This window comes from Hippocampus comes, unplaced genomic scaffold (assembly GCF_001891065.2).
Source record: "Hippocampus comes isolate QL1 unplaced genomic scaffold, H_comes_QL1_v1.1 scaffold68, whole genome shotgun sequence".
In the NCBI taxonomy this organism is placed as follows: Eukaryota; Metazoa; Chordata; class Actinopteri; order Syngnathiformes; family Syngnathidae; genus Hippocampus; species Hippocampus comes.
This window is the reverse complement of record NW_017805625.1, coordinates 4496695-4512656: the sequence shown is the minus strand read 5'-3', so window position 1 is coordinate 4512656 and position 15962 is coordinate 4496695. Positions and strand designations below refer to the sequence as shown.

Here is a 15962-nt window from a genome sequence, read left to right as displayed (position 1 = left end):
GGCATCGCGAGACTGAACGGAAAAACGAGTTACGTACGGTAGACTTTTTCATTGAAGGATTGGGGCTTCATCACAGGATTAGAGTTTCAAAACAGGGTTCAAAACCAGGGTTTGCATTTCAGGAGTCAAGGTTTAGCAAGGGTTCATCTGTCCACCTCGGATTTCTTTCTAGCCAGGGTTAGGATTTAGAGTTCAGATTCAGAAAACATTGTTTCCTATGAGATATCTAAAGTTCCAAATAGTGACTTCATGTCAGGGTTCGGGTTTGTAAGCACGGGTCAGAGTTTTAAATGTCACTTTTGAGGCCGGAGTTACTGTTCAATGTCTGGATTTGTGTGTCTGTTGCCTAGCAGCAACTGTAAAAGTGGTGGTGATTCTATTCTCCCTTTCTTCCATGCATCCTAGGAAACAAGGATATATTGCAACGTGTATTCTCACATCCATCGTTATTTCCTTCTTTTCCTTGTTCCTTTCCCTCCTTTTTTTGACGCCCCATGGCCCTCTTCTTTTCTTACTTCCTTAAATAAATCAGTTTAAAAAGTGTATGCCTTTGGACCACTCTTATTATTCACATCATTTATTGCTGATGTATATGACGTGGAACAAGAGGAATAATCTTCCAAATCTTTAGTTACTTCTTGTGAAATGATGAACAATGAGACATTTGCTAGATTACCAGCAGTTTATTAAAGGGAACGGTGCACATGGGATTTGCCACTGCATACAGTGTACTGTTGTGATTGCGATTCAAAACTAAATAGAGCACCTGTGCTCAAAACCTATGGTTGAAGCGAATAAATCATATCCATAACTGTCTCCACACAAATGACTGCAAAGTGTACAACTAGAAATCACGGTGGTGTGCATATATTACCCAGTTGAGAACCATCACTGCCCCCAAACACATTCATATGTCCTGTTATTGTTATTTAACATCACACAACTTAAAATATAGCTGTTATTATTCATTAAAGCAACATGAATGGACAACAGAAGGCATTTTAAGTGCTATAAGGAAAAAATCATGAAAAGTCCTGATCGCGATTACATGAAAAAAAAAGACACAAAAATTTAAGAGACACATACAAGGGCTGTACGATGGAGATCAAAATACAGTGTATTCAATTAAAATTACTGTAATGAATACATGAGTAACAGCTCTCCACTGCTGCACTATTAAATCACTTTTGACAGAAGAAATCTGCATAGCAGAACAACCATGTTGAGCATCAGCAATACTTGCGAAAACACACACATGTACCGCAGATACAAACTGTGCTAAGTGAGTCACAAGGCACTGTCAGCTGGGCAGTAACTGTGGTTACGGCACCCAGCTTCCTGACAATGACATCCGCATAGATAAGCTACCTTTGGTTGAAATGCTCTTGAAATTACAAGTCCAAATGTGACACAGTAGCTCACACAAAGCTACTTTTCAATAAAATCCTGTAGATTCAAAGAAAAACTTCAATTTCCTCATAACTTCAATGCAAGAATATGTTAAGGATCTGTTAAAAGGTTCTGAAATTGAAGGCCAAATAAGTAGATTTCAACATTTGGTACAGGAATGAGGTGGCAAAGCTCAAATACATGTTGGAATACATATAACAAGACTCTCATAACTAAATCATTCAACACGGTCTTTAAAGTTTAAAACACAAGAGCAAGTAGAGAAATAATAGTATAATAAGCAATTGCAAATTTCCCCAGTGTGGGACTAATAAAGGTTATCTTATAGGTGCAACAACAAGCCTCACAAATAGTAGCACGTTGAACTGAAAAATGTGAGCGGTGGAAAAAAAAAAGCAGAGGAGAACACAGTGTACAGCTCACGATAACATAAGATGACAAAGCTTGTCATAGTTTCAAATGTCTATTAAAAATACTGTGAGGAAACGGAGGAATAGAACATGTTACCTCAATCTAAAGACGAATCTAACACGTTATGTATGTGTGTTGTGTTTTGATAAATGCCACGGAGATGAGCCGATGGCAGCTGTGTATACAGTAAAAGTGCAGTTCTCTACTTTGCAGAGCATGCAGTGTGTGACTCACGTGTTATTGACACAATAGAATATACATCAGTATGGATTCACAGTGGACGACTTAATTTCATCAATTGTAGACATTTCTGAATCTGACTACCCTGGTGTGCATGCACCATCTTATCATTCGTCTTCCAAAACAAATCAATGTCTTCTCGGGTTATGAAGCCGAGATTTTGTTTACTCACATGTGGTGATAGTTCACAGAGACTTGACTATTGAGGGGCTAGAATATTTCCTCTCTAGCTTATTATTGGAATGTATTCAGTCAGCAGGGCCACCTAAGTAACCTAACTTGGGTTTTTTTCACCTGCGGGACGGTACCAAATGCCAATGCATTTCCGACAACATCTTAAATGTGATGGCTCATTCATAAGCACAAGCGCTACAAGAGACTAACAAGATTTAGCACACGCAGCAACAAGTTGAATTCTTGAAAAATGTTCACGAACCAAAACTTTAGTTTTGGTCCTATCTATGGCTCTTTATTCTTAAAATTAGGCAAAATTAGACATGCCAGTGAAGGTTGCCATCTGTCTCACTCATGGAGGTGATGACCAATGAAATGTATCAGTCAGGTCAAAAGTCTTTCCTTGCACAAAGAAAGACTTTTGAAACTTCACATCTCAGACAGTTATTGACTTAATTTCTTTTTGTCGCACAAACTGAAGAGGTACTTTTTTTTTTTAAATCTGCAACTCTTTCATTGCAGTTATATGCCACAGCAGTCTGAAACAGTACGATTAATGCAAAATATTACTGTATCTCTTTGATGCGGATCCACCATAATCTCTCAATACATTTGTGTATTAATATGGACTACCACAATCATTTCTGTGAAATAAAAGTAGATGAGACAAATATGAACATACACTAATATGTCTTCATGTGTAGACTATAAAATAGGAGATACACCAACAGGTCTTGTGTCTTGGCGGTCATCAACACGTGGCTGTGTTGAGGTGTAGCTTTTTGCAGGCTAATACCTGTGGTGGACGAAACGACAAATTCAGTTGCGGGGAAAAATACCCTGTTCGAAAAATGTCAGATTAGTATTCGTACATTTGAGCAACCGATATCAAGATGTGAAGCAATTTCCAAACACATTTCTTTTGCCTTTTAATGGTTTCGGCTAATGAACAATTACCTGTAGTAGTTGGGTTTGAAAGGACCGTTCTTATTCAGGCCCAAATATTTTGCCTGCTCATCGCTGAGCTCGGTCAGGTGGGCGTCAAAGGTGGCAAGATGTAGGCTGGCCACGTATTCGTCTGGAGGAGAGATTTTGAAAGATCGTCATAAAAATTCAAAGATGACTACATCTGCTCGCTAAAACTATCTTCCATCATTTCAGAAATAAACATGCACGGTGCAATAGATATAAAATGGTATTATTTAAAAGTACAAGCAGACCACTGCAAATAATTTTGGAAAATTGTGAAATATAAATCATCGTACAGTTCTACACGTACATATTGTAATCATCCTTACCCATTTTTTTAGGAAGCAGGTAAACGTCTTGCTTGTATCGTCCCTCTGGAGCATTGTACAACTCTATGAGGGCCAGGGCCTGAAAAAAGTAAAGTGTGATGTTTGTTAAATGTTACAAAAAAAACATTTGCTTCCTTCTTTTATGTTAGCGTCGATTACATTTGGTTTTAAATCAGTGAGCCCAGGGTGAAGTAACTGGCAAGTGGGAAAACAACCTTGGTGATGAAGGCTTGAGTGAATCACTTTTTTTTTTTTTTGGTCAAATATTTGCATACGCTTGAAACACTGCTGCTTGTTTGATGCTCGGATCGACCACCTGTTGCTTTCAGCAAGGCATCTGTGTTGTTAGTGCCAAAAAACATGAATTGCGATTACTCAACTTGCCGTGCTAACCCTTACTGCGGATTGGTAAAGTTGACAGTTCAACCCCTCGTGCATACACACTTTGCACTTGATTGTTGCTGTGTATCACATATAGGCTTTAAAGCAATGTTGTTACCTGAGTGGTGGCGGTGATGGACAGGACAAAAGTGGGAACAGTGGAGCAGCTGAGATTGAGGAGGCGTCCCTAAAAATGAAACAGTGTTTAAAATTTGTGTTTGCTACAAAGGGCGCGTACGTTCTAGTATAGTGAACCCTCGCTATAACGCGGTTCACCTTTCACGGCTTCGCTGTTTCACGGATTTTTTAGAGCAGGTTTTTATGCTTTTGTTTTTTTCTCAAACAGTGCATTGTGTTCTGCATTCTGAATTGCAAAGGGACTACATACCAAAGCCAACAGTCTCTGCGCCTCATCTCTGTACAGTACGGGTGCCCAACCATTTTTGACCGAAGATTTGTATTGTATTGTTTAAAAATTGTGAAAAATTCAAGCTGACTACTTCACGGATTTAATCTATTAGAGATTCTTTTTGGAACGCAACACCCGCGATAAACGAGGGTTCACTGAACACCGTGTATAAATAAGAGCAATCAATTGCATATGTCCACTCACTTCAGCCAGCAGAATGACTCTCTTGCCATCAGGCCAAATGACGTGATCGACCTGCGAACGCACCCGCTCCCATGTCAGCTCAGGGGTGCGAAGGCTTGCCTGGAGGAGTTCCCGTCACATGAACACATGCTTATTGAGTTGTGTCTGACATCTCAAATAAATATCGATTTAGAATGACCCTCTGAATACTCCGTTTTTAAAATAGGTAGTGTATTTACCACATCAATCTCAGTGTTGGAGTGCCCCATGTTGCACACAATGGAGCCGTTTTTCATGCGGTCCAGCTGGTCCCTGGTCACCACATTCTTATTTCCTGCGGAAAAGTCCACCGAGTGTGAGCGTGCACGGTCGATGCAGCTCAAAGCCTCAGTGAGAGCGGGTGTTGAGTGGAGTTACCAGTGCATGTGATGGTGATGTCAACATGGCGAATGACCTCATTCAGCTTGACTACTCTGAATCCATCCATACTGCTCACATGCAATAGAAAGACGGTGCGCCAGCACAATAACAAATGCACTTATGATTTAAGCAATACACATAGTTTGGGTAAGCTTGACTATATATTTTTTTTCTTTTCCATTAAGTTTTAACCTAGGTATAGTTTTATCTTGCTCACCAAGCTTGAAGGGCACAAATAGGATCGATCTCTGTAATGTAGACAATAGCCCCGAGAGCTTTCAGTGCAGCACAACAACCTTTTCCAACCTACAAAAGGACAAAGTCGTCAATTGTACACAGTACTATGAAGATACATTGGCATGGGGATATTAAACGATAACAAATGAAGTATCTCACCTCACCGTAGCCACATACAACCACCTGCTTGCCTCCAAACATGACATCTGTGGTTCTCTTCAAGCTTCAAGAGAAGAGAGGCAGATAATTTGCAGATTGTGTGGAGGTGGAAAACGGCCTGTCGGTGAATCTAAATCAGCTGAGTCAGCATTGCACTGAACAGTCAGTCTTGTTGCACTGAATCTACCACACAATAAATTTCAGTCCTCCACCAAGGAGGTAAAAGTTTTTTTTTTTTTTTAATTACCATTAAATTTTATTGTAATATAACTGCTTGTCTATTCTCTTAACAGTGTGGATTGTCACTAATCTCATGAAATGTTAAATTAACTGGATGACATTTTCATAATTATTTTGTGATATTGTTAAGCTTTTAAATAAAAATTAATCTAAATAACACAATTGCGTCAAACAAAAGCAGATGATACAAATGAAATCTGAGCTACATTAAGATTGTTCTGCTTTCGCAGAGGCCCGCACGCTGCTGAGAGCCATTTGAGTTGAATTTGTCGATGGAAAACTTGCTAAAGTCTATCTGGCCGATTATTAATCAGAGGGACGCAATAAATTGCGAGGGAGTTGGCACTAGGACAGTTGAAAGCATTCACCCATTACATACAGAGCTGTAGACACATTGTGCAAGAGTACTGATCACTGAACTATTCACAGGTGGCCTTGGTGAAAACAAATAGAGCTATTATACTTTGGATCGCGGGCACATCCTAAGCTTTCCAAGAAGCGTTCACTGATAGCACAGGGCATCAAATTGTTCTGTAGAGCTGCCAAACAAACATCGCGTACAATTGTTTGGACATGACAATCTCGATCGGCCCACAAGAACTGGTATATCAGACTCACTCACCCGTCCAAGATAGACTCTCTGCAGCAGTAAAGGTTGTCAAACTTCTGCTTGGTCACAGAATCATTTACGTTCATGGCTGGCACGCACAGCTTCCCCGCTTTGGAGAGCTGATACAGCCTAGAAGAGAAAGAGGAGACGCACTCTGTTGGCTTCACATTGGACAGTCCTGCTGTGTTTGAATAGTGCGGTTGTGTATTTATGTTAGCAACGGATAACCTGTGAACCCCAGTGACGCTCTCCTCAACTATGCCCCGGATCTTCTTGAATACATTTGGGTATTTCTTGTACATCCAGTGTGTCAGGTCCCCTCCATCATCTAGGATCTAGCAGGACACAACATTTGTTCCTCAATTGAACCATTTAAAGTTTCTGCTCTAGCCTCCAATGTTATTATAATACCATGTTAGGCTGCCATCCCTCAGTGTTGACACAGCGATCAATACACCACCAGAAATCGTCCTCAGACTCCCCTTTCCAGGCAAACACAGCCACACCTGAAATGTATCAAATGGGTGGTTTCCCATGTTGACAACCCACTGAATGTATTTAAAAATGTTCATTAACATAGCACTAGCCTAGCATTCTACATGACTGCATTTCTGAAACCGCCATTAATTAGGACAGCAATGGTCAGCAAAGGGTTTTTGCTGTGTACAGTATGTACTGTATCTGAAATTTCAGACAATCCACTTACTGTATTGAATGTTTTTTTTCTCACTTTTTGAAAAATACACAGTGCACTACAGCAGCAATTCCCCAAACAGCAGGCCCACCCCTATACTCGCTGAGTCACATGTCCTCAGCCTGGGTTGCTGTAGTAAGCCATTAACACACCACAGCACAAATGATCTATCGCGAAATAAATTACCGGTACATGCTTTGAACACCACATAGCAACCGCCTGACCTGATTGTGCTTAATGTTTTCATTAAGATCCCTGCTTCCCATCACAGGATCGTAAATTGAAACAAATCTTTTGTTAATTAAAAAAAAAAAAGAAGTCCACAAAAAACGCTTTCTATCCACAAAGTAGTAACGTGGGATACTGGCTTTTTTATTACATTATACAAGCCAGAGTATTTGTGGGCCCACAGCAGTGACCTTTAACGTGCTTAATTTACTCTTGTGTTTACCTATCTCTGACAGAGCAGCGGCCACTTCATTTTGTGTGGAGTAAATGTTGCAGGCAGTCCAGCGGCATTGGGCCCCAAGAGCCACCAGAGTCTCAATCAGTACCTGAAACCACAAACAAGAGTCGAGTGATCCAAGAAGATAATGACATTTACTGCTCTTATTTTAACACTGAAGCATACCGCAACCTGCACTCAATATCTGGTGCTGTCAACAAACACAATAATGGACTAACTAAGATTAAAATTGAGCAGAGTTCCTATTTTGATTAATGAGTGGGCTCAAACTGAAGCTCAAAGTAAGAGAAATATCTTACTGCAGTTTGTGCAGTGATGTGAGTGCAGCCCACAATTTTGGCACCTGCCAATGGTTTCTCACTCTGTGCTCTCTTCCTTAGAGCGATCAGTGCTGACATGTCTGTGAACAGAACGTTAAGAGAGATGAGTGGGAGAGAGTCGTAGGCAGATGCACAACAAAGGAGCGTGGTGGACGGCAATCACGGGGCTCAATCGCACTGAACCTTGCCAAAGACAGGGGCCTATTCTCATGTTGGAAAAGCAATGATGTATCGACATGTTGGAACATTTTGACCTGAGGTATGTGCTTCCAAGCCGCAAATATTTTCGCCTTGCCTCACCGGCAACAAATGGAGAAAAGAGCAGGAGAGCTAGAAATTCCCAAAACAAAGAGAGGGAGGAGTAATTGCATTATTTTTATACCTTGTCCCTATATATTGACATTGCAATTTTTTTTTTGTGGATGCCCAAGTTATGGCTCACGGGTCACCTGTGGATTCCCAAATCGCAGTTTGAGAACCAGTCGTCAATATCACTGCTGGACCCCACAACAATAAAAATATTGTGACATGATTACCTCTTGACAGTGTCGGTCACTGAGCATTGTCGTTTGAGCAAAGACAGATCAATGAATCCAGTAAGACTTTTAAATGTTGCCAACAAAAGACCAAATAGCCAGGATTTAATTAAATGACATGCTTATATGTGTCCCACGTGTCCTACCTTGTTCAGCAATCTCAATCTCACGTCTCCCAAACTCGGCTTGTTTAATGTTCTTGACGCAGAAGTCACTGCTGCCTTTGGAGTTGACCTGTGTTTTGTCTCGAGGTGAAGTTTCGTCGTCTGAGCTGTCTGTGTAGGATGCAGCTGGGAAGTACAACAAAGATTGAAAGAGAGGACAGATGCCGCTGAGTTGAAAGAAAACGCAGAGCTGCGAGTGAATATCCCACCAAAAGGACATTACTGTTTGGTTTGACAGTAAAAGTAGGTGAGGGGGAGGACTGGAACAGGATCTTACCTGAGCTGTAGCTGTCCGTGGATGACTGAGAGATGGAGCGGGAGAGGGAACGACGGCCTGCTTTGGTGGGGAACCGGCTGAACTCCTGCTTGTCCTCCACAAACTGAATTTGCTGGAAAGTCATACACAATACATCTCAATTCATATAGCACTTTTACAAACTGATACATGAAAATATTGAAATGGTATGTAAACAGCAATCTGATTGTTTCAAGCATCAGCGATTCAAGGATCATGCACTGACAGAAGATATCAATGTTCATTGAGTCCACTACTAAATGTTTTATCATCGTGCGAGTGTCTAGTACAGCACCACTGATGGGCCCGCTTAATGATAAATGACCTCTCCGCAACTCAGCAGACACTGGAATACTCTCACCATGAAGCAACATGCTGAGTTTTCAACCGTGATCCATCTTTGGTTTCTTGGCACTAACACGAAACTCTCTGCATGCCAGTTGAAATAACACGCTGTAGCAACAATGAACAATAACGGGTGGTTTCCAAGAAATGTACCTGACAAGACACAGACATACTTCACCGTGCATTGCCTCGCACAGTCTCAAAACAATACTGAATTCAGGGGTTTGTTAACATCAGAACAAGCTGTATTACGGAGTACTTTGAAGTTACCCCTTTGAAGCACTTGGGAACATAACTTTATCTGTGACACGGCATGGAAATAGGGGAAGGAGCATTGAGACCGGTTCTCGCATCCCGCTATCGCATTAGAATGATTTGGTTGAATCAAAAATAATTGTTCTCAAATTAAGTCAAATGGCAATCTCGGATTCAAATACAACTTGATTATTGGCGATCAAAAAAAGAATGCAAAAACATATGACCCGGGACCACATTTGAGTCACTGTCAAAAAGGAAAGAGGATGTGAAAGTATAACTCCAAAACAAGGCTGCTGGGTTAAAGATTGGACAGGGATTTCTGATGTGAGCGTAGTTAAACTGTATTTTTTACCCACCACTTTACCTGGTCTTCTTTTGTACGCTACAGTTTCAACTACAGATACTAGAAATTTTAAAGGCTTTGCAACATTTCAAAGAGTGTCTTCTTCCTTATTCTTTGATGATTACGGTAAAAAAAAAACTCTGTTCTCTTCACATTTGGCCTACACGCATGTATTGAATAAAACGATTTAAGGGTTTTCAACTTCACTGCGAGCATTGATTGTCTGGCGTCCATGTGCACAAGCCACTCCTCTTGTACCAACTTTGAAAAGGTGGTATGGGTTTATCTGCCCTTATTTTTGCTCAGTGCAATGTCAGACAAACTGTCTCCATGGTGAGTGACCTTGTTTGAGTCACAGGAAACCTTAGTGTGAAAAGTCTGACAGCCAAGAAGACAAAGCCGAGGGATGGATTGGCATTGCAAGAAATGAAAAGACATTTTGCTCAATTCCTATGCTGTAATGTATCTTATTAAAAAAATATCACTTCAACTCAAATAATAGGATGCGGGGAAAAACACACTATAAAAAATATACTGTAATTTTACAAAATGCCATTTAAAAATAATTCTGCTGGAAATGTTATTATTTTATCTTTATATCGATTGGTTAAAGTGAAATAGAAGCTAGTTGCAAGGCTTAGTTAAAGGGACAGAAATCCAGTTGACACAGTTTAGCTTAGCTGGGTGTTACACGCTCATTAAACGATTATTGCCTGAAATAGGTTGCAAAATACAGCAGTGACAATCCTCGGTGTGTTTCGAACTTGAGACGGCGTGTTTACCTTTTTAACCGGCTTGTGAGTGGGCACCGCGCTGAAGGCGGACGACAGCTCTTCCATGTTCATTTCGGTGTTCTTGCTCACCGTCATGACAGAATATTTCTCGGCCACGTTTTCGCTTTCTTTCACCTCTTTGCTCGCCTGCTTCACCTCCAGCTTCACCTCCACGGTCGTCTCTGACATCGTTGGCGGTGGCTTGCCAGTCGTTACCAGGACAAGAACGAAAGCCTTCGGGGGACGTCGTGCTGCTTAAGTCTTCGTCTTCTCTGCTTGTCAACGTCAGACACAAATGGCATCGATGTCCTGGCAAATGCTGGCGAGCTACGCGGCACCAACGAGGGGAAAAGGAATTCTCAAATGACGCAATGTAAAGTACAGACTCTTTTTTTTTTTCTGGCGTTGTGAGTGTTCGCTGGTATGCTGTTAGCCCAAGTGAGGTCGCGTTGTTTGCTGGACTGGTTCAACTGTCACCTGCTACCCCAGCTGAGTGAGTTTGTGGGTGGTGGCTAACAGACTGAGGGGGGCGTTTCCCTCGACAAGAAGAGTTCAATGTAACAGTAAGAATGCGGTAATCTCTGAACTCTCCATATTTCCGTATTTTCTACGTTTTGGGGAGATTCCAATTAGCGAATGTTCAAGACGGCAACATAATTACAATTTCTAGCAGCAGGCGGAGTACACCCTGAACTGGTTGCGAGCCACCAATTGCAGGGCACGCATAGACAAGCCATTCGAGCTCACAATCACATCTTGGGATAGTCAGCGTCCAATCAACCTTCCATGCGTGTTTTTGGAACGTGGGAGGAAAGCCCAGTACCCGGAGAAAACCCACGAATTCACGGGAAGAACATGCGAACTCCACACCGGAAGGCCGGGGCCGGATTCGAACCGATGACCTCTGCACTGTGAGGCGGGCGTGGAAACCAGTCACTCACCCCCCCCAAAATTGTTGATGGCAGTATTAAAAGAATTAAAAATGCCCGATCCTACTTTTTACAAGTGACTTTTACGTTATGAATCGAATTATATAAAAAATTACCCAGTTTCATTTTTTTTCCGAGCGGGGGGGGGGCTAAAATTGCCCCGCCTTCCCAGAACAAGCTGGCTTTTCGAACGAGCCAAGACGCCATTTTCCATCGACAGCTGAAAAGGACATCACGTTCGAACAACGCCCCGGTCAAATCACACTCCTAATTAACACCGATAAAGTAGGGTCTTGGATCGTAATGTAAGTAACATCATTGTCTTGCATTATTGTTCTGGTTAATAATTAGAAATAAATATGTGATCCTTTGTTTCATTTCTGCGACCGCAGCCTGAGGCCTTTAAACCAGGTGACGGCCATTTTAGCTGTCTCGTGCTAGCCGTTAGTCTCGAAGGGACGAAACAATGCCGTTTCTAGTGAATTATATACTTTATTTGGCTGATGTGGAGCAATACCAAGCGCTTTTTATGGTTAGTTGATATGTTACCGGTGGATGTATTGCTTCCCGTGAGACACTAGGAATAGCGGCCTTTCAAGCTAAGGCTAGCAAACCAGCTAACCGAAAATTGGGCCGGGCCCTCCCCGACCGCCTTTCTACACAATTGCATGTAAGGAATAATAGGCGTTTGCGTCGTGGTTTGTAATATGAATATACATTTCGAATTAACATCGCCAACGCTAAACGTTAGTGCATCATCCAATCGATCTATCGTTGTTGTTACTTGTTGTAAATAATTGCGTTTTTGCATTTCCTGCTGAGACTAATTTGTCGTATCTATAATGTGCATGAGATCTATGAGATTAGATAAACCAAAAAAGGATGTGCGAACATGGTACTATAGCATGTAAATTAACCACGAACATAACTGTATCCGCCGTTTTTAACAACTTTTTTTTTTTAACCATTTACAGATCCAGTCATGCACCGCGAATGCCCCCTTGACTGCAAGGTCTATGTTGGAAATCTGGGGAACAATGGCAACAAGACAGAGTTAGAAAGGTCATTTAGTTACTATGGGCCTCTCCGCAGTGTGTGGGTGGCCAGGAACCCCCCAGGCTTTGCCTTTGTAGAATTTGAAGACCCCAGAGATGCTACTGATGCAGTGCGAGAGCTTGATGGGAGGTAGGAGGCGAGCACACCTAACATGACATACAATCACTGTAACGTTATGGCTACTAATTGTCACGTTTTATGCCTTCTGTTTTGTCTAGAACATTGTGTGGTTGCCGTGTGCGAGTGGAGCTGTCCAATGGGGAGAAACGCAGTCGCACCCGCGGCGCCCCGCCATCGTGGAGCAGGCGCCCCCGAGACCGGGATGATTACAGGCGGCGTAGTCCACCAGCAAGGCGAAGGTAACCTACAAGATGTTTTTGACATTGGTCGACCATTGCCTGCATTTGTAATGTAATCCCAGCAATTGCTGCTGTCTCTTTCATTCACGGGATACTTTACAAATTGGGGGCTAGTGTTGTCTTTTTATGCTTTTCTTAGGTTTTTTTTTTTTTTTTTTTTTTTTTTAAGACTCATGTTATCACTGCCATTGACGGTGTCATTTTACAGGGACAATTAAATATAATACGAGTTAATGTTTGATTAAAATAGAACCTCCAGTTACATTTTGTAGTCCCTGCTAAGTGATTAGACTACATATATTTGGTACTTCCGACCCATATCAACCAACCTTTTAGAGCAAGAACCCTGCTAATTTTTAAGTCTTAAGATAGAGATGGTAAAATGCATTTTATAGAGAATAACTCGTCTAAAGCGAGAGCATTGCGAAATAAATGGATACATTAACTAACCCTCACTTTTACCTTTATTGAAGGCACTTGCTAAAGTGATTGTGTTCTTTTTCATTCAATTATGTTTCTCTTATTAAAGAGACAATACATAAAACTTTCTTTGGCTTACTACTGCGGCTTACTGAACAGCAGTAGTTGTTGAATAAGCAACCTTGTGGAAAATATATCTTTTTTTCTAATAACTGAATTAGTTTTACTTGAAGCTAATCAGTAAACACTTTGCGGGGACTGCAGTCAATAGCAGTATTCAAGTTTAAATATCGATTGTACGCCTTAAGCACCAAGTGCGCAACTGAGACAAAAGTTGTTGAACTGGGAGGGGTTTAGAGTGCCAAATGTGATGCTTTTCCTTTTTGTTTGAGGATGCTTTTTATTTTTCATATATATTAATAAGAATGAAACCCGTTGCAGAGCCACCACCATGCCTCTTCTCACCACCCTCAGAGTCAATCAACTAGTCCTCTTTCAGCATCATGTGACTGCTGACCATCGTGCCTCAATCAGCTTGACTGGTGCTGTCACATGACCCAGGCATGGCCAGTCGTCAGGTTGCACCAGGCCATTGGTTCCTCATCATGCTCTTCTCAACCACCTCCTCCTTCAACCTTAACCCAAACAGCAGCGGCCCACCTCACATTCCAATCAGCGTATCGCGTTTCCAAATGTCGACAACCTACCAGCAGCAGCCTTCGGCTAACCAATTAAAGCAGGGAAAAAGCCGCAGCCAGCTCCCACCTGCCTGCCACCTTATCACCTCGCAGCATCTGGCCAGGTCTATTCTGCCAATTCTTCCTACCCGGCCGACAGTCTGCCTCCCTTTCGTCATATCTAGCTTGTTGAAAACCAAAAATACTAGTAAGTTTTCCTGCTTCATTCAGTACACTGATAACAGTTGTAAAAGTGAAGAGACAGCTGGTTTATCAAGGTTGTTCCTTTCTTTATTTATTTATTTTTTTTTGGGGTGAACATTTACATAAGTTTGTCCTTACCCATTACTGTGATTCCTTGTTTCCAAAGGTGAAGGGCCCACCATCAAATGTCTGGAATTTAGAATCTGATTAGAAACTATGCTATAAAGGGGTTACAGCATAGTTATCAGCTGATTTGTACCTAAAACCTGTTTACTTGGCTACTCCTTACTATTTCCAAATGTTCTCGTGGTGTACATACAGTAGACCAGTTAGATGTTAATCCTACAAAATTGGCAGTCCACGGTGCAGCGTCCCATCTTCGCAAGGGGAGCAGTTGGTGTTAGTTGGCTCATCTTGAGGTTTTGGCTTCACATCTTATAACTAACGTAGTTGTGGAATGGACCTTCTACTGTGGGTTAGGTGAAACCTTCTGAAGAGTCTATTGACATACGGCCCAATACTAGTGGTTTATGAAAGCATATATTTAGTGCATTTCTGATGGGGGGTGGCACAGACTGACAATATGTAAGGGTCTGGCGATGACGTCGGCGTCAGTTAAAGTTGTTAACGTTTTCACATTTTCTCCACACAGATCTCCACGCAGGCGGAGCTTTAGTCGCAGTCGCAGCAGGTATGTCATTTTTTGACAGTCATTCACGCTCAGGCTTTTTTCCTTGACAATGGCCCCATGTTTTTGTGGCTCAGTTAAAACAAAAAAAAAAAAGAAAGATGTGTATTGCATGTAGAATCTCGAAACCGGATACACGGTTCTGGTTTTTCCATTTTAGCAAGCTGTGCAGTGTGCAGCAAACAGTCTGACACTATCTGATCCTCTTGAAGTCTCTTGCCCCCATGTTGCTTGTTGTAACTCACGTGGTATTTGTATAATTAATGGTGTGTTTGTTTCTTTTACGCAGGTCTTTCTCTAGAGACAGGAGGAGGGAGCGTTCCCTCTCTCGGGACAGGAACCACAAGACTTCAAGGTCCTTCTCTCGGTCAAGGAGGTACATAGCCTATAGTTCTTTGGCTGGATAAACGCAACAGGGTTTTCATTGGGTCCTTGACTGAATTGCAAATTTCATGCTTTTCTTTTTTCAGTCGTTCCAGGTCAAATGACAGAAAGTAGAAGAACAGGATGAGAGAGGATGAAGACGGTTCTACTTTGTTTTCAAATGATGAACTTTGTTTTTTTTTTTTTTTTTTTTATCCGTCACGATTTTTAGTCTCACTGATTTTGTTAGTCATTTTACATACATTGGGTGTGCACAGGTGTGAGGTCTCATAAAAGCCCTGCGAGTGCACCACCCAGCATTCCACCAATTATCACTCAATAACTACTTATTTTTCCCTTGTTTTTATAAATGGATATGTGTAGTTTGACCCATAGTGAGAGTTTATTTTCATTGTGTATATTGGATTAAGAAGGAAGAAATGTGATGCATTATAAGTGACTTCCACTGTGTGATTTGGAAGGTAAACTGATGTTCATGCTACTTCCTTATAAAATGGCGAAGGTTTCCGTCCATCTGTGCGTGTGTGATTTACAAGGATGGAACGTATCTGGAAACCTCAATCATTTTTTTTTCCATTTTCTGTACTTTGATACGATGTGAAACTGTCTCTCAATTAAAAATATTGCTTTCAAACAAGTTTACACTGCTTTTTCCTCTCTTTACTTAGTTAAGATCCAACCATCAAATCCCTTTTCTTCAAAAGGAAGTCATTCCTCCCTCCAAAAAAAGTTACTTTCTCCAATCAGGAAAATCTCAGTTTGTAGATGCTACAGTACGCATAACAGTAGAACTTCAATGTGGAGATTCGCCTCCTGCTATCCATCTGTCCATTTTCTACACTGCCCTTACTCGGGTTTGTGGTTTGCTTTAGCTAATCC

General features: G+C 41.5%; 2 protein-coding genes across 4 annotated transcripts; one reads left to right on the top strand and one right to left on the bottom strand.

The window, feature by feature from the left end:
• Nucleotides 1–2470: 2470 nt before the first annotated feature.
• LOC109522204 (adenosylhomocysteinase 2-like) lies at nt 2471–10889 on the bottom strand. 2 transcript variants are annotated; one of them, XM_019880544.1, is made up of 17 exons: nt 10376–10886; nt 8630–8741; nt 8335–8478; nt 7632–7732; nt 7318–7420; nt 6584–6678; nt 6401–6507; nt 6185–6301; nt 5323–5386; nt 5144–5232; nt 4924–4994; nt 4746–4840; nt 4528–4626; nt 4033–4101; nt 3534–3612; nt 3193–3313; nt 2471–3031 (listed from the first exon to the last, which is right to left on the bottom strand). In XM_019880544.1, exons 1-17 carry the CDS (start codon nt 10553–10555, stop codon nt 3025–3027), a joined length of 1653 nt encoding a protein of 550 aa, XP_019736103.1. In that variant the 5' UTR covers nt 10556–10886; the 3' UTR covers nt 2471–3024. The 2 variants fall into 2 exon arrangements, with proteins under 2 accessions (XP_019736103.1, XP_019736104.1); XM_019880545.1 differs by lacking the exon at nt 2471–3031 and having other exon boundaries at nt 3189–3313; nt 10376–10889.
• Nucleotides 10890–11474: 585 nt separating this feature from the next.
• Nucleotides 11475–15618, top strand: srsf3b (serine and arginine rich splicing factor 3b). Of its 2 annotated transcripts, XM_019880548.1 has the most exons (6): nt 11475–11600; nt 12270–12480; nt 12570–12710; nt 14664–14702; nt 14989–15075; nt 15170–15618. In XM_019880548.1, the coding sequence occupies exons 2-6, from the start codon at nt 12278–12280 to the stop codon at nt 15195–15197; spliced, it is 498 nt and encodes a 165-aa protein (XP_019736107.1). In that variant the 5' UTR covers nt 11475–11600; nt 12270–12277; the 3' UTR covers nt 15198–15618. The 2 variants fall into 2 exon arrangements, with proteins under 2 accessions (XP_019736107.1, XP_019736108.1); XM_019880549.1 differs by lacking the exons at nt 14664–14702; nt 14989–15075; nt 15170–15618 and adding an exon at nt 13572–13771.
• The last annotated feature ends 344 nt before the right edge of the window (nt 15619–15962 follow it).